The 18875-nt window shown below is 39.0% G+C and overlaps 1 protein-coding gene across 1 annotated transcript in view; it reads right to left on the reverse strand.

Moving 5' to 3' along the window:
* Positions 1–18875, reverse strand: part of SLC27A6 (solute carrier family 27 member 6) — a 59047-nt gene that overhangs the window by 26711 nt on the left and 13461 nt on the right. The window contains exons 3-4 of the mRNA XM_082623109.1: positions 12098–12256; positions 10677–10801 (exon numbers count right to left, since the gene is read on the reverse strand). Coding sequence (XP_082479235.1) covers positions 10677–10801; positions 12098–12256 — 284 coding nt within the window. The remainder of the gene's footprint in view (positions 1–10676; positions 10802–12097; positions 12257–18875) is intronic.

The raw sequence follows: 18875 nt of genomic DNA on the forward strand, positions 1-18875 counted from the left end.
GTAAAGATTGTGCTGGTCATGAACACATAGGTGTCCCAGCAACTGGTCTCATTACATTTCCTTCCCTCCTTCCTTCCTTCCTCCCTTCCTTCCTTCCTTCCTTCCTTCCTCCCTCCCTCCCTTTCTCTTTCTTTCTTTCTTTTTCTTTCTTTCTTTCCTTCCTTCCTTCCTTCCTTTCTTCCTTTCTTTCTTTCTTATTTTGCAGTACGCGGGCCTCTCACTGTTGTGGCCTCTCCCATTGCGGATGTGCAGGCTCCGCAGACATGGCTCACGGGCCCAGACGCTCTGCGGCATGTGGGATCTTCCTGGATCGGGTCACGAACCCGTGTCCCCTGCATCGGCAGGTGGACTCTCAACCACTGCTCCACCAGGGAAGCCTTGTTACTTTATTTTTTTTAATTATTCAACAAAGTTTTATTGAGCACTACTAATGGCAGGCACCATTCTAAGTACTGAAGATATAACTAGAGATAAAAATGATAAACTCCCTGCTTTCCTGGAACTTATATATAGGGTGGGGAGATTAAGTGACAACAAATAAAAATTATCTATAAAATATGTAATGGGGTAATAAGTTCTATGAGGAAAATAGAGCAGGGAAAGAGGACTGAGAGACAAACACTGTAAGAAAGAGCTGACTCCATTCTTGATGTTTGACTGCTGCGAGCTTTCAAACCACCCCCAAACCCCTTTCCTCTTCTGCCCTGTATCTGGGCAAGCTCTTGAGAAAGCCCAGGGTTCCTTCCTTTGGCAGCAACAGGAAATTCAAAGCTCATGAGCAATCCTGCATGCACAAGGCCCCTCACCCTAGTGCTAGCCTCTTATCACAATAAAAGCTGAACCTGTCTCTTTCCCCTGCTTTCTCAAGCCAGTTTTTGACCTGCTTGGGCCCCTACCCTACTCTCCCCAGAAAGCCCCATTATAGGAGTGATAAACCTGTTCATATTCTCTTACTGCATGTGAGGCATCGTCATCAGTCTCAACATTTGAACCAGATTTTGGGTACGGGGTCCACGGGAGTTGGGAAGGTGACTATACCAGACGTTTATAGGGGTTGTCGCCAGAGAAACATCTCCAAAACAAGAGGAGGAGGCATGCAAATATACGGGGGAACACTCAGTGGGAGGAAACTGAGAGTCCTGGTGCACTGAAGAAAAAGTGAGGAGGCCAGTGAGGCTGGGGTGGAGTAAACAAGTAGTCTGGTGGAGTGAGGGAGCAGATAGGGGAGGAGGTTCCAGCAGGGGAAGCAGATCACATAGAGCTATGTGGCCCGTGCCAAGGGAATCTGGATTTTCCTCCAAGTAAACTATCAGAAGGATTTGAGTAGTGAAGTAACATAATCTGACTTACATTTTAACAGAATCATTCCAATTGCTACGTAAGAATTGAAGTTAGGGGGGCAAAATGGAGTTAGAGGAGGCATTGCTGGAATTTCAGGGGAGAAGTAGTGCTGATGGAGATGACAGCAGCAGGTCAGGTGGTAAGAGGAGGTTTGAGTCTGGATATGTTTAAAGGTTGAAACTGCAGGATGTGCTCATGGACTGGACAGGAGGTGTGAGAAAAAGAGAAGTTGCAAGGGACATTCTAGAGTGTTTGTGACTGAGTACCTGGAAGAATGGAGTTGTCATTAACTGAGACAGTCAAGATGGAAGCAAGGAGTACATGCTGAGGCAGGAGGTGCTGACAAAGTTCGCCACTTTTGAGAAGAGATGTCAATCAGATTTCTAAGTGGAGATGCCAAGTAGGAATCTAGACACACAAAAAGTTGACATCAAGGGAGAAGACAGGGCTACAGATATAAATTTGAGAGTTAAGTTGTAGATGGTATTTGCAGCTGGGAACATGTCCAGAGACAAAAGGGAAAAGCTTGATTGAGAGTCCTGGACACACTAACAATTAGAGGTCAGGAAGATTGAGGAAGATCCAGCAATGGAGACAATTTAAAGCTATAAACTGGCATTCCTGAACCTGGCTTATATGAGTCTAATGTAAAGACAGGTACTGATAAATGCAGTTCTGAACCTGTCAGGCTGGAGGCTAGAACAATTTTGGCACATCTGCTATGATAACAAGACTGTCTTGTGAGGCCTCTTGGGAGAAGGCTGTCTCCTCTTCCAGAGAGCCCCCAGCATTACGGTCAATCTGTTTTCATTTGTATTTCAGTACTTAACTCATTAATCCTTATGTCAGCTCTGGATGTAATTGTTATTACTCTCATTTTATAGATGAGAAAACTGGAGTGGAGGCTGCTCAGAAAAGCAAAAATTTGTCCAAGATCACAGAGCTTGTAAGACAGGGGAGACAGGCTTGAACTTCAAGCTCCCCAACTCCAGGGGGCAAAGAAATTAAATGCTTTGCCTGATGTCACATGATGAATTAATGGAAAAGATGGAATTAAAACCCTTATCTTGGGCTTCCCTGGTGGCGCAGTGGTTGAGAGTCCGCCTGACAGTGCAGGGGACATGGGTTCGTGCCCCGGTCCGGGAAGATCCCACATGCCGCAGAACGGCTGGGCCCGTGAGCCATGGCCACTGAACCTGCGCATCCGGAGCCTGTGCTCCGCAACGGGAGAGGCCGCAACAGTGATAGGCCCGTGTACCGCAAAAAAAAAAAAAAAAAAAAAAAAAAAACCCTCATCTTTAAATTCATTGTTACTTTTTTTCATTGGGAATAAAATCATCTATTGGAAAATTCTAGTTGGTAATAATTTGCTAAAGATTCTTGTATTTGCTGGTAAGCCTTACCGGAAGGGCAAAGATCAACCATTTCTGACCTTGACTTCGTATGTCCGTAGCATGAGTATCAGGAACAGACAATTAAAGGAATAGGCAACGTGAAAAACAGCAAATAAATAGTAAAATAAATAATCTTGAAGGTAAATTTTAAAATGTTACATCAGTCTGGAATGTAGGAAAACCTTACTAACGTACCACATTTACAGTAACAGCAGGATATATCCCAAGAGGAAACAGGTATAATATTTTCAGGGTTTCTTATTTTATTTTTATTTCTAATGTTTTTGTATGACAAGTGTAATATAAAATTGTTAATATTTGAACATTATTAAAAAGTTTTATTTTAAAATAATCATGATCTAAATTGACTTTTACAATCAATGCTGTATGATTTTTGTTAGTCAAAGGCCAATTATTTTTTAACACCACAAAAATTACTCTAACTTTATAATGACATTCATGGAAAACATTACCATGTTCTGCATAAAAATAAAATCCTTCCATTTGTATTGGCTTCCCAGTTTACATTTTTTCACATATATCTCAAAACCGGATGGTGAGAATCAAAGGCTGAATTAGGAGAGGTAGGTATTTTATATAAAGACGGGAACTATGGCTCAAAGAGAAGAGACCAGCAGAGTCATACAACAAGAACTTGAAACTGAGCCTGTCTTTTGATTCCACAGCCAACACACTATCTGATGGCTTTCCACATAAAGCTAAATTTGTAGGGAAATTTAATAAATAAAGGATATATGTATTCTTAACGGAAATGACAACAGGAAAGGTATAAGCAGATAGACAGAAAAAGATATGTATACTTTATGTGTACCACTACCCATGAACTACGAATCATTAAGTATTAAATTAGCACTTATAAAAAGTATTTAATATATATGCAGTTCTAAAACTTTCCAAAACATTAATTCCCTCCTAATTCTACTAACATTTAGGTTGCTAATAGCTATTTTTTTTTATCTTACCCCCTCATATTTCCTTTTGTTTTTTCCTTCTGCCTTTATTTATTTATTTATTTATTTGGCTGCATTGGGTCTTTGTTGCTGCGCTCAGGCTTTCTCTAGCTGCAGCGTGCAGGGGCTGCTCTTTGTTGCGGTGCGTGGGCTTCTCGTTGCAGTGGATTCTCTTGTGGCATAGGAACATGGGCTCTAGGCATGCAGGCTTCAGTAGTTGCAGCATGCAGGCTCAGTAGTTGTGGCACGCGGGCCCTAGAGCGCACGGGCTTCAGGAGCTGTGGTAAACAGGCTCAGTAGTTGTGGCTCACTGGCTCTAGAGCACAGGCTCACTAGTTGGGGCACACAGGCTTAGCTGTTCCATGGCACGTGGGATCTTACTGGACCAGGGAATGAACCTGTGTCCCCTGCATTGGCAGGCTGATCCTTAACCACTGCACCACCAGGGACGTCCCCTTCATCATTTATTAGTTGGAATTCTTCTGGTTCCTGTCCCGGGCATTTGTGTACCTGATCTTCTGAATGAAGTAGAATATAAGCCATGCTGAAGAAATAATCATCAAAATAATAAAGGATATTGACATGAAGACTAGAGAGCCATGGCTGAAGTTCTTTGGCAGCATTCGAGTTCCAACCGCTATTGTCATCTGTACAGAGATGTTTTTCTCCAGGTAACTCAAAATATCCTTAACTCTCAATTCTGTAATCATGACAGCAATAATATGTCAAGTGCCTGGATGAGTCATGGTGACTGGCTCCTCTTTGGATTTATTATTGTAGATAACCACAGCAACTGCATTGTGGAAGGCAGCCTGTGATATTTTCTCTTTAAAGGTGCAATTTCCCCTCTGCAGCAAGGCAATCCACTGTTTGGTGTTAGGAGGGACAAAGAACCATGTGTGAGGATCACAGCTCAGATGATCAGCAAAGTTCTGAAGGCCAGAAGTCTTAAATCAAGGTTGTTGGCAGGGCCATCTTCCCTCTGAACATCCTAGCGGAGAATCCTTGCTTGCCTCTTCCAGCTTCTGGTAGCTCCAGGTGACCTTGACTTGAGGCTGCATCACTCCAACCTCTGCCTCTGTCTTCACATGGCCTTCTCCTTTGTCATCCCTCATATTTCTATATTTGTAGTTTCTAAGCAGAAAAGAAAGTTCTGGTTCCTTGCCGACTTTTCTAAATGCTTTCATATTTAGTGTGAGAATAGTAAACACATCTTTGATTTATTTAAGAAAAACTGGGTTTTAAAAGAGAGTTGATTTTCTCAACCATGTGATAATATGCTTCAAATATTTGGGGAAAAGAAAAAATTTAAAAGTATCTTTAAACGACTACGTCTTGGAGGTAAAATCAATTGTTGTGAGTGTTGTCGAGAAAACAATGGTAATGAAACTAAATCAGAACATCTTAATAACAACTAAAATTCACAATAGTTTTAAAACGGCATTCCTTAGAGGTTACTATGTGTGATGAAAATGTTTCCACAGCTCAATGCTTTGAGAAACTACATCTTTCACAAGACGTGAAATGGGGAAAACATAATGGTAAAACACTTGAAGTTATATAGAAACTAAGAAAATGAAAACACGATAAAAAGAACAAATGCTTTAAAAATATCTATTTTCAATTAGAAAAGAAAAGAATAAGTGGTAATGCCCTGAATCAGGGACAAGGTAATGCCAATGCACTTAGCCTGTAACTGTCTTCAGACCCATTCAAAACATAACTGGTAAAACAAATAAACAAACAAGTTCAAGAGATTTAGGTTAAGTCAGCATCATTTAGTCTCCCCTATTGGAATTTTATTCTCTGGTACTGTTGCATTGTCTTTATCCTTACATCTTATCTAAATATAACAAGGACACCTCTTAAAGTTTGAAAGAAATGATAGACTTTCTTTGGAGAAAATAAAGTAGGTGTCCTTTCATGTTGAAGTCTGAAAAAATCTCACATCATTAATTTCAACATTTTCATTTTTTTACCTTCAAAAAACACTTAGGGGTTCACTGCAGGACTGTCTAAACATTACTAGTGACAAATTTAGTACAATCCATATGGAAGTTAATGAACAATATTTAATATTTAATTAAAAATATTTAATAAATATTTATCAAACATTCAGGTGTTTAAAATTTTCTCTCTTTTCATGATGGGAGTTGAGCATAATCTGTTTTGTCGAAGTTTTAATATACTTTCACTACAGTATCCAGAATCATAAGTATACATTCTGGCTCCCAATAAATATCTTAGATTTTAAGAAAATAGAATAAAGAAACAGGATTTAATTAATAGAAAACATATATACAAATATATACTAAAGAATATAAGCTATGCCTTGAGAATGTCAAAACGTGGGTGTTCCACATTGAGAGCTATAGAAAAACTATATAGTGTAAATGATAAACTATCATGTTAACTTGAAAAATAGGCATCATACTTATGCGTTATAACATAGGTCTTTGCTAACTAGGTCCCATCCCTTGCACTCTTTGGGCTCCATATTCTTGCATCCAACTGCCTATTTTACTTCTTACCCTGGATGTCTAATTAACACACTAAACTTAACAGGTCCAAAAGAAATTTAATTTTCATTCCCCAAATCTCAGTTTTCCTTATCTCAGCAAATGGTTTGCAATTTGCCTAGACATTTGAACCAGAAACCTGGGACTCATCCTTGATTCTATCCATTTCTTCACTCTTCACTCCCTATTCTTGAACTAACAAGTCTTGTTACCTTTCCTTCAAAATAGATCTCAAATTGGTATAGTATTTTCCAGTTTGCCTTCATCTTTTTCCAAATACTCTGATGGGAACAAAATGAAATTTCTCCTCCAGGGTCTACTGAGCCCCATAAGATCTGGTCTATGGATGACCCAGCTCCTTCTCTTTAAACACTCAGGCTATGTCCTCTGTGGGCTGCTTCGTTTTCAGTTTATTCCATCCAGACTGCAGTCCCCCAGCTTTTCCAAGGCTGGATCCCACCTGTCATAACGATTCCTCAGCTCACAGGTCAACATGTCAATGAAGTCTTCCCTGACCATTCAATCTATTATAATTAGCAATGCCCCACTCTCGCCACTCATTGGTCTCCATCACCTCAACCGGTTTTGTTTCTTCATAATATTTATCATTATCTGTAATCACTCTTCTTCATGTGTGTGCTGGCTTATTTTCTCTCTCCTCAAACCAGAGTGTAAGTTACGTGAGAAAAGGGGTCTTGTTTGTCTTCTGTGCCCCTGTCGAGTCAAACCTACAACATTACTTGCATGAACAAATGAGTGACATGATCCTATTCCTAGGTAACCTAGGTATGGCAGAGTTATTTAAAAAAGATAAACTGTGCAGCAAGAGTCCCCCAGAGGATCACTGATGCCTAGAGTTCCACCACATTCCTCACCTATCAATATTAAATGCAGCATTAATATTAAGAAAATTTAAAGCTAGACCCAATCATAAAATGTATGATGGTCTTCAGTAATGTAGAAAATATGGAAGATTGGAAAGTGGGGAAAGAGCTGCCTTCCTAGTCTCAGGGGAAGAGGATAATTACCCCAACACTCCATGACTAAGAGAAGCCAGTACCTCAGCTTTTTTTTTTTTTAAGGACAGTGCTGCTGCCAGCAGTTTGAGGCACATCCAGTGTTTATGCGAAAGGAAATATTGTAACTGGAGTTTTTAAAAAGAGAAAAAAGATGGGGTTGGGTGGGGGGTGCTAAGTGCTTCCAGCCAGGGAAAACCAACCCTAGGATGTTTTTATACAACTATATACAAACACTCAACTCAGACTGTGGCTTCTGCCTGCAGGTAAATGTCCTTTGGAATATATTACTTACCTGAGATTGACAACAACTCTGGATATACTTAGGGAATATGTGGTTTTGCTTTCTTTTAATGATTTATATTAAATATCTATGGGGCTTCAAACCACGACTCATGAGACATGCAATTTAATGTCTTTGAGGGTGTGGACCATGTCACTTGTTCACTCTGTGGCCCTACTTGAACCCACTGCTATGTTGGCTGCACAGCAGACACTGACACTTCCTTTCAGGGGAAGTTCACTGAAAGGAATGAACACTGGACAGCAAGAAAGCAAGATCTCCTTGAAGGGATAAGATGTCATAACAAAATGACTTTCTCCCTTTCCCAATCTTTAATGCCAAGAACTGTTTGTACTCTTTCTGTGAGAAATCAACAAAGAGGATTAGGTAATACAACGCATCTCTGCTAAAAAAAATCATTCACTTTTCCTTTGGCAAATCTATATTTATTTCCCTCTCTCGTCCTCAACTTGTCTTCAGGTAAGTGGTTAGAGATTATTACACAAACACTAGTCTTTCCTCAAAGATCTTTAATTAAGAATTAGAATACTTAATAACTAAAAGCAACCAGGAGTTCTGCTTTCAATTCTCAGTTCTCTCAAATTCTCTGCAGCTACAGTATTTCCCCCAAGTCAGTGCATTACAAATTCAGAGAGGTGAAAAGACTATTTCATTTCATTTAAAAAAGTCAAAGGAAAACACCTTGAAAAAAGACTTGTAGCAAATATGACAAACTGTTAATTCCTTTATTATATGAAACGAGAGCTCAAATGAATAAGCTAAAACATTATGTGCCAAAGAGATAAATGAGTAAAAGACTCAGAAGAGGTATTTTAAAAGGGAAATACAGCTAGAAAACTATCCCACCTTGCCAGTAATCTTAACAAAGAAATTAAAAATGTTTGTTTATAGTCTATAAAATTATAAATAAAATTAGAAATATTTTCCTCATTTTTTTTTAAAAAAAATAGGACGTTCTTTGTTCAAACAGAATATCACTACGAAGCCCAAGCAAGTTGGGTTTCATCTACCATATTTGACAGGGTGGGCCATGGAAACTGGCCTTTCTCCCTGTTCTCCATCCTACAGGGACTTCTGAGGAAGCTTAAAAAGCATAACGTGTTTTAGGTGTTACCCACGTAAGTAAAATGTAAGTGTTATTGACTGACAACAACAACAACAAAAACAACTAGTGTTGGGCTTCCCTGGTGGCGCAGTGGTTGAGAGTCCGCCTGCCGATGCAGGGGACACGGGTTCGTGCCCCGGTCCGGGAAGATGCCACATGCCGCGGAGCGGCTGGGCCCGTGAGCCATGGCCGCTGAGCCTGCGCGTCCAGAGCCTGTGCTCCGCAGCAGGAGAGGCCACAACAGTGAGAGGCCCGTGTACCGCAAAACAACAACAACAACAACTAGTGTCTAGTTTTCCATGAAGGACACTGGAAGACCACTATTTTTAATACCATTCAGTATCAAAAAGAGACTGTGCAGTGGGCATACTCCCACATTGTCGATGAGATTCTAAATCACATCCACCACTCTGAACAGCAGTCTGGAAATATGCCATTAAAAAATCACCAAAATACCCATGCCCTTTGACTACCTTCACTTCTGAGGCCCTACACTGACTATATTCCATGAAGATACTAAGTACAGCATCGTTTAAGGTGGTAAAACTTTAGAAAAAAATTAGTGCATGAATCCAACCATTCAATAGATACTTACAGAGCAAATGATCTTGCAAAAGTTAATGGTGCTAATAAAGGATGAGAGGAAATAGAATGGCTGGGGGCACGGTCTAGAAAAGCCATGAAGAAGTTCAGTAGGTAGTGCTTACTATGTCCTATACTGAAGGAGGGTTTCATTTTACTGGAGGGCATTAATTCCTTAAATTACATAGTCCAGATATCATATCATCAAAGAATACAATGAAAACTATAAGAGAAAATATGAAGCTTGTGGCATTATAATTATTCTACTGGGAATCCTCAGGTAAGATCACAACTCTGATATTGGCAAAATCTCCTGGAGGAAAATAAAGGTCAAAAAGCTAAAACACTTTTCTGGGACTCCTTGTCTTAGCTATGGATGTGGGGAATCTTCAGCTATTTGAAGTACTCCTGACCAAAAAAAGAAGAAGGATGGCTTCTCCCACAAGGAGGCAGGTCAGGAGTTAGATGGAAGGTCTCTCCATGGCAAACTCCAAGCTTAAATTTACAGGCATTTTGTAAATAAGATTATCCAGTTTCAGATTCTTCTCTGTGTTATCTCTCCTGTGTAATTCCATATCTTTAATAAAGTCTTATTTAAATGCCTCCAGTCTCGTCTCAGTTGTGCTGTGGGTAAAGAAAGGCAACCTCTGTCACCATCCTTCAAGGGGGCTGGTTTTGATTTGATTACAGGCTGAGAACCTTCCTTGTAGTCTCAAGAATGCTTAGACAATCAGACAGTGAAAAAATAAGCATCTCAAAATACAAATGAGACCAGGAAAAGGACAACAACTTCTGAGGGCAAAAAAGCAAATGAACTAATAAAGACAAGCTTTAGGCTAATGCAACTGTCTCTGCGGGTCTATTTTCAGAAGGGGGTAATTGATCAAAAGTTCATGGAAATGATTGCTTGAGGTGGTGGGGAGACAAGTGCAAATCAAAGCAAAGTTTCTTTTTAAGTTTCTTTTTACAGCAAAACCAAACAAAAAGATATTCTGATGTAATCACTTATTCAAAAGAAAATAAATAGAAAAACAAGTATAATCATTGTTATTAGTTTTTGTGTGTTATTTAAAGACCAGCATTTTAAAAATGATCTAATTCAACCCTTGGAATAACTGCTTTCTATAACCAGAAAATAATTTCATAATCAGATGCATGCTATGTTTACAGAAATTTTAATCCGTCTAAACATGAAGTGGACTGGATTGCGAGTCTGTCTTCTCCTGCCTCAATATAAAACACATTAGTACATTCCTGATATCCTCCTTCTATTTTCTCTGACTTGTTTTATACTTATTTTATCTTGGGGTTTTGCATACATCTTTGTAAGTCAGTTAAACTATGTTCTGGAAGAAAATGGAGTGTAAGCAAACAAAAATTATTTTCTCTCAATTATTTTTTCTTTCTGAAATTACTTTTTCTCTCTGACAACGATTAGTCTTACCTTAGGTTGTTTGCAAAGGTAGCGACAAAGTTCTCCAATGTACTGAAACACAGTCACATTATACTTTTTGCAGTCATTCCAAAATTGGCTTGCTGAAAATTTCTTCTTTAACACACAAGTAGCACCTACAAGAAAAGGTATAAAAAGGCAAAAAGGAAAAAAATTCAAGGGCAGAATTAACATAAAACACAAATGATTTTGCTCTGTCTAGAACACTTTTGCTCACTTTCAAGGCTTTTATAATCCATCAGTGGCCATTTATATCAAGCTCATTTGAAAACATTAATCTTACAGTCCAATAAGTCTTTTAAAAATATTCATGTTGTAATTTTATATTTTGACTGTAGATATACTTCTTGCAATATATGGGATGAAAGAAGCAATCAAAATATGTAGGAGAATTACAAGTATTAGAGCATGAATATAGATAAGGTCATCCTTCTTCACAGAAACCAAGAATATTCACTTAGTTTCAATGTTGAATATATACATAGTATTCATTTTAAAAAAATTTTAAGCAGTCTCAATATAGTTTGAGATTGAGAGCTGGTAAGGTAGAGTTAGTATGAAAGCACCAACAAAAAGGTTCATTGATGACTGCTAATTTTAATAACCTAATTTTAATAATAATGTAAGTCATATGAATATGTTCCAAGGAAAATGCTAATGTCTTGACCCTCATCTTTATGTATTGTGGACATTGATCATATTTTATATATACTATTCTATAAGATTACTTTATAGTATTTTAGACAAACATAAATAATGGTGAATTATCTCTGTATATTATTTCTGGGCTAACTAGTAACAGACACATAATCTCAGCATGGTTATGAATGGAATCTACTGAGTCACCAGCTCTACCAACTGACTTCTTGGGTATCTGGGGTACACTGTTTGCAAAGATAGCCTCAACAATTTCTCCTACGCCCTTACCTTTGCAGTGTGAATTTGCCACCCTTCCCTTCAAGAAGTGGGATCTCTTTCCCCCTCTTCAAATCTTGAATTTAAACTGGCTTGTGACTTGCTTTGATCAACAAAATGCAGGTGAAATGATCCATGTTACTTCCGAGGAGGCTAAGACTTAAGAGCTACACAGCTTCTGAGTTCACCCTCTGGGAAGGCTCCTACCACCATTTAAGGACAGGGGCAGCAACCACTCAAGGGTGAGCAACCACATGGAGAGGGAAGCCCTGTCAACAGCCAGATCCAACCACAAGGCCAAATTACTGCTCTTTCCACTTCAGGCATACACTGAAGTATGTGATGAAATTGTGTCCTTTTAATAAATATTTTTTTATAATTGTATAACATGCACACGATCACTCTGAATTCTACTGATAGAGTTTTGAACTTTAATGAAGGCAAGTTCCAATTATTAGGCATTTTGAGAACTTATGAAACAGAAAATAAAAGCTTACCTAACTCAATACATCCACCAATTCCCAGGAGAGATCCTGCACTATGATACAGAGGAAGGGTTATATAAATGATGTCATTGGAAGTACAACCAAAAGCCCATAATCCAGCAGAACCCTTCAGAGCCTGCAGCTGACAAATTACAGCTGCTTTTGGGAGACCTAGAAAAGAAAGAAAGAAAGAAATAATAGAATAGATACTATGCTGGTATCAACTACAACAGCAGTTGAGACAAAAATACATCAAAATAGTCTATATCCTTGGTAAAAGGGGCCATACAAATGTCAGCTACAACTGTAATTAATCTCTAGAATCTTAGATCTACCCAGAAGGATTAAAACTATAAAATTACATAGAGTTTGAGATCTTGTAAGGTTCAAAGAGCCATATCTGTTATAAAGATGCCAAAAATATATCATTCTTTCTCTGGTTCAACATATTTACCGAATAAAGCCCAAGTTGTCATGGGTTTTTGGTGACAGCAGCACATGTAGCTATGAACCCCAGTCCACAGTGACTTCCAGACACTCACCAGGGTGAGCCTCAAGTCCGCCTTGCTGCTGCACCTGCTTTGATATTTTCTGACAGGCTTTGTGCTCCATTTCCATTAACTGGAAGATCTCATACACAAAATTGGCATGATCTTGCCTACCATCCTAACCAAAATTCATTTATTACATTTTTTCAAAAGAAGTTTCTGTGGCTTTTCCTGATAGGTTGGCATCTCACACCCTAAAAGAGTTTATGGTCATCCACATGCACAGGGAATCCCTCCAAAATTTCTTCTCAAAGCCATGTATAAAGATTTTGAGTGAGACTAGCATCCTTGATTCTTGATAATGCAATGCCTTTCTGTTCTTCATTGAGAGAATCAAATATTTATGCATTTTCTGCTTCCGAGAAGTTCCCACCTACTGTTCTTCAGTCAGCATATTTCCTACTTTCCATATTGTTCCTGACCTCATGGCAACCCAGCCTTAAAAATAACTTTTCAGTTGGAGGTATGTCGAAAAAAGAAGGATGCTTTATCTAGTTATTTTCCACCTGTGTGCTTATGTCACTCCTGTAAAGCACTTTAGTGAGCGAATTAGTCATGTTTTCGTTCCTAATTTGGTTAGCTTTAAGTGAATAATGATCTCATTAATTTATTATTAAATCATTCAAGGTACTCAGACTTTTTGATAAAGGAGACAACAGATAGGAGCTTATGCAACAAATGAAAGTGATCAAAGGTTCATAGAGTTTAAAGTTTTAAAGAAGGAAAGAAGAACCAACAGAATAAATGAAGCTTGTTAAAACTGCAATTTAGAGTCCCTTCTTGGAAGAGTTAGAAAGCACATTAACATATTAAAGCTTTCGACAAGCCCAACAGTACAGAAATGTTACTATGTTTTCAATGATGTTTCTCAAGCTCATGTGGTCATAAAGCCCCTTTACAACTTTTATTTCCCTTCTTTGTAGACATGAAGGGACATGCTGTGCCACATGCTTGGAGAAATGCTACCTTAGATGGTCTCTGAAGTCCTTTGTTCTTCCAACCTTCTATGAATCCTTAGCATTGAAACTCTCCACATGTCTGCAGATGTGAGGAGACCACTGGGATAAGGTCCAGGCGTAAAGGTGGGAGTGAGGCTGTGTCCAGTGAATTGGGGATTAGCAGGAAGAAGGAGGAACAGATAGTATCAAGAGGAAAACCAATTTAGGGGCAGGGATGAAAAAATCTGGGGGATTCGGGGATAATTATGGAAAAAGGAAAGAATCCATAAGATTAAGGAGAAGGAGAGACAAAAGTAAATAGAGACGTAGATGGTGATAGCAACTGGCCCCAGGCGCAGCGTGGAAGGCAGTTCTGTCTTTTTCCTCCTCCCACTACTTACCGGAGTGGTTGAAGGCAAGGCTGCTCTGTCCAGGCTTAAGTAGCCTTTCCTAGAGATCTTCAGGCACCTAACCAATTTCAGTGAGCAACAACAGAACTAGAAGTTGGCAGACTGAACACATACATAGGCCAAAAGAATGGGACTGGAGATGACAGCAACACAATTTTAGAAAGGCAGATGGGGACTTCCCTGGTGGTCCAGTGGGTAAGACTCTGCACTCCCAACGCAGGGGGCCCAGGTTCATCGGGGAACTAGATCCCACATGCATACCACAACTAAGAATTCACATGCCACAACTAAGACCCGGCGCAGGGAGGGAGGGAGGGAGGGAAGGAAGGAAGGAAGGAAGGAAGGAAAAAACAGAAAGGCAGATGGACAACTGGTGACTGACACAGCAGACCCAAGAAGATGAAACCGAAGCTGAAGCCTTGAAAAAAGTTGGTTTGCTCCCACAGAACCCCAGCGAGGCTCAGAAACTTGATGACCAGGTACCCCCCAGAGTGGAGTATCAATATGGAACTATAAAGAGGGAGCTAATTGGGAGTTCTGTTTAAGAAGCAATTCCATCACAGTCATAGATAAGGGAATCATCCCTTGTTCATCAAGATCTCCCAGAATCTCCCAGGTCAAAGACACGTGAATGGTATAAAAACTGACCTCAATCCTTTCCTTACTCAGAGACATTCTAAGTCTGTTCCTGGGTCCATGGATATAGTCTTTTGGTGAGCTTGGGCAAACAGGACTTCATAGTAGTAAAATGATTAGGAAAGATTCAATATAATCCAAAATGCTCCCTTATAACCTGCCTGAAAGGGCCTATGAGCAAACTCTACTGCCATCATTTAACTTTTCCAAGTCTCATTTCTTTTTTTTTTTTTTTTAATTTTTATTTATTTATTTATGGCTGTGTTGGGTCTTTGTTTCTGTGCGAGGGCTTTCTCTAGTTGTGGCAAGCGGGGGCCACTCTTCATCGCGGTGCGCAGGCCTCTCACTATCGCGGCCTATCTTGTTGCGGAACACAGGCTCCAGACGCGCAGGCTCAGTAATTGTGGCTCACGGGCCTAGTTGCTCCGTGGCATGTGGGATCTTCCCAGACCAGGGCTCGAACCCGTGTCCCCTGCATTGGCAGGCAGATTCTCAACCACTGCGCCACCAGGGAAGCCCAAGTCTCATTTCTTTGCATCACTTCGTAACTTGCACCAACACCCTCATCGTTATCAACATTATAAGATTTTTATGTGAGAATCAAGTGATTTTTATGATAATAGGTGACATACTAATATTAATTCTCATGTTCATTACAATTATCATCACTTAATTCAGCTCTGGGTTTTGAGTTGCAAAACATCAGCTTATATTAGAGAGAGAGAACAAGAGAGATGCTTTTAATAAAAAATGTCAATTAAGTCTCTAACAAGGCTCAACGTGAGACAGGCTGGGACCTGGCGCCTGGGATCCTTTATTGGAGTTGCTTCACCTTGAGCAACAGAATACAAAGAAACTATAAGGGACTAAAAATAACTGCATGCGTGCACAGTTGAGGCAATTATGAACAATAAAATACAAAAAGGCCACAAATCAACTGCCATTTCTGAGGTGCCTGGAGCAAAAGCAGGGTACTGCATGTGATCCCTGCACAAAGTACCACCAAGGGGGTGGGCAGAACACCTAAGCCACCCTCCAGCCCAACCCACCAATCCACCCCTACCCTCACCCCATTTAAGGAACCAGTCCCTCCTCAGGGAGTATGGGCACCTGTTACTTGTTTTCACTTCCTCATGCTGCAGCATGAGTCCCAATAAAGCCTAGCATTAATCCCTCATCTGACGTCTTATCAATTTCTATTGAGTAGAACTTAATCAATTTCTATTGATTAAAGAGTCCAAGGGCCCTAGTCAGTAAAAAATATGATTTTGTTACATTCTTTGATAGCTTTGCATTTATAAAGCATGACATCTACTATATGCCTAATTCTGTATGTTGCTGTGCTCTGATCTCTACAAGACCCCATGTTGCTCAGAACTTTAAGCTAACAGGAGATTCTATCTGTAAAACTTTCCCTGTATAAGATCATTCACAATCCAAATTTGGAAGAATGTCAATAAATGCTTTTGATATTTTAAAATGCAAAAAATAAAATAAAATTACAGCCCCAGATTGCTTCCTCCACACTGGTATAAGATCTGATGTGTATTCTCTGGAAAAAGATGAGCCTCTGGAAACACCAGGAAGAAGAGAGGCTGAACAAGTAGGGAGAATAAGAGAAAGTCTGCATTCTTCTCCAGCTCCCTTTTTACACTTGACTAGTTTTCCCTTCAAGATTCTTATCTGAGGAATCTAAAGCACCCAGAAGTAAAAACTGACAGTCAAGAATCTCCCAACAAAATGTTGTGAACAATGAAACTAACCAGCCCACAATCCCACTCAATCACACAGAGCTTCTAGTTAGGATTTGGTTTGTTTTTGTGTATGTGTGTTTTGGTGGCTGCATTTTAAATATGCACAGCCAAAGGTCACCAGATATTTGAGGAAATCCTCTAGGGTAAAGAACAGAGACCAACATAAAACAAAAGATAAAAGGATGTCAGAGAAAATAGAGACAAGGTAGAGAGGAGAAATTTTCAAAAAATATTAACATTCTGAGAGGTATGAGACAATGAAGTATCAATAATACAAAAATAACATGTTACGAAATTAGAAATATTAAGAGAACACAAGGGCTAAAAGATAAATCTCTCAAAAAGTAAATCAAGGGGTCCCATCAGTGAAAAACAGGCTTTTTTTTTTTTTGGCTGACTGTTAAAAGCTAAATTTTAGAAAGTCATCTCTTGTCAAAAGGTTTACACCTTCCCATCTTGATTTTAAAAGCATGTCAAACAATCCACATCAGATGCCATAAATGTGAACTGCAAGAGGAAATGGTACAATCTTAGTGAATGGGAATTGGAATCAAAAGGGTTTGCTGAAACAATCTAACCGGTGCCAGCAGAAAGGATCCAGGGACATCAAGTCCCCGTGTGTTTAAAGGTTCTATGAACTCGTGGTGACCTTGTTCCAGCTGCTTGGCACACTGCCTTAAAAGACATGAGACCCATTTTACGCCAGGCACTTTGCCCGGATGAGAGGTCTAAAAGACCCCAGTCCTACAGGAATAAAGACGCAGATGTAGAGAATGGACTTGAGGACACAGGGAGGGGGAAGGGTAAGCTGGGACGAAGTGAGAGAGTGGCATGGACATATATACACCACCAAATGTAAAATAGATAGCTAGTGGGAAGCAGCTGCATATAGCACAGGGAGATCAGCTGGGTGCTTTGTGACCACATAGAGGGGTGGGGTAGGGAGGGTGGGAGGGAGACGCAAGAGGGAGGGGATATGGGGATATATGTGTATGTATAGCTGATTCACTTTGTTATAAAGCAGAAACTAACACATCATTGTAAAGCAATTATACTCCAATAAAGATGTTAAATAAATAAATAAATAAATAAATTTTTTTTAAAAAGGGTTTGCTGTCCTTCCTAGAATGCTCTAAAATGTCAAAGCAGTTGCTTGTGTTTAACTGTGAACAAATAAAAATTTATTATTTTGCACTTAAAAAAAAGTAAATCAAAAGGTAAGAGAAGGAAAATAGGATATAAAAGATTAGAAAATTAATAACTCAGTGCAAGGAGGCCAATCTTTAAAAAGTTAGAGTTCCAAAGATAAAAGATCAAACAAGCAAACAAATATAATAGAAGGAGGGAATGGGCAGAAAGGATAGAAATAAAGAAGGAAAAAGAAGAATATGTAGACACCTTTAAAAAAAATTTTCAAGTACCTAGACTTGTAATACATGGGTTTCTAGATTTAAAAGGCTTACAAATTTACCAGCAAAATTAATAAGTAAGACTGGTTCCAGTACAAATAATCATGATATCATAGACTACTGAAGGCTAATAAAAGATTCTAAAAATCCCAAAAAAGAAAGAAAGAAAAACAATACCAGTTTGCAAGTAAAGGATTAGAAATCAGAAAGAAAAAGACTTCTCAATATGTGTACTGGAAGACAGAAGATAAAAAAGCAATGCCTTCAAACCCCTGCATCAATATCATTTTCTAATCTAGAATTCTATACAAACAAGTGTAAGGGTAGAAAAAGACACTCTCAGGCATATAAGGACTTAAAACGTACCTGCTAAATACTCTTTATCAAGCAGCTAATGAAAGCAGTGCAGTGATAAAATGAAAAGCAAACTAAGGAAATGAATTTAGAATCTAAGAATCAGGGGATCAGAAAAAAAGAAAAGAGTTGAAGGGAATTCTCAGGGTGATGGTGAGGAATGAACCCAGGACAGTAAGAGAGCAACAGGTCAAGACTGGAATCATAGGGAGGAAAGCTCTGGGAAAGATGCAGCCAAGAACATGGGCTTGACAAAATACAGACTAGCTTTTCAATATCTAAAGGTGAGTTACTTTTTGATAAAGGGATGGGTACAAACCATTTATAGGTGTATAGAAAACTAAGCAAGCAAACAAACAAAAACAGATGATTAATCCAAGGTTGGGGAGAGTTTTACATGAAAGGAAATAAATATAATTTTGTTATACTACAGAGCTCAGCAAGAAATAGTATTTACTAAGTTATGATACTGATACCAATCAAACAAAAATTTATGATGAAACAATATTAGGGTGATATTGGAGAGAGAAAGTATCTGCACCAGAGAGAAAGAAATGAGTGGAGGGAGAGAGTGGTAAAGAAAGAAGATAAAATCCTCATCTTCCATTGTGGAAAAGCAGTACATACTTTTTAGTAGGTACCTATTAAGTATCCGGTAAAATACTATTAATAAATCTATTTAGATAAATGGAGGTGATTACAGAAGGAAAGATCTAAAAATACTGAATGTAATTGGTTTCA

The sequence above is a fragment of the Mesoplodon mirus genome (assembly GCF_964341445.2).
Source record: "Mesoplodon mirus genome assembly, chromosome: 5".
In the NCBI taxonomy this organism is placed as follows: Eukaryota; Metazoa; Chordata; class Mammalia; order Artiodactyla; family Ziphiidae; genus Mesoplodon; species Mesoplodon mirus.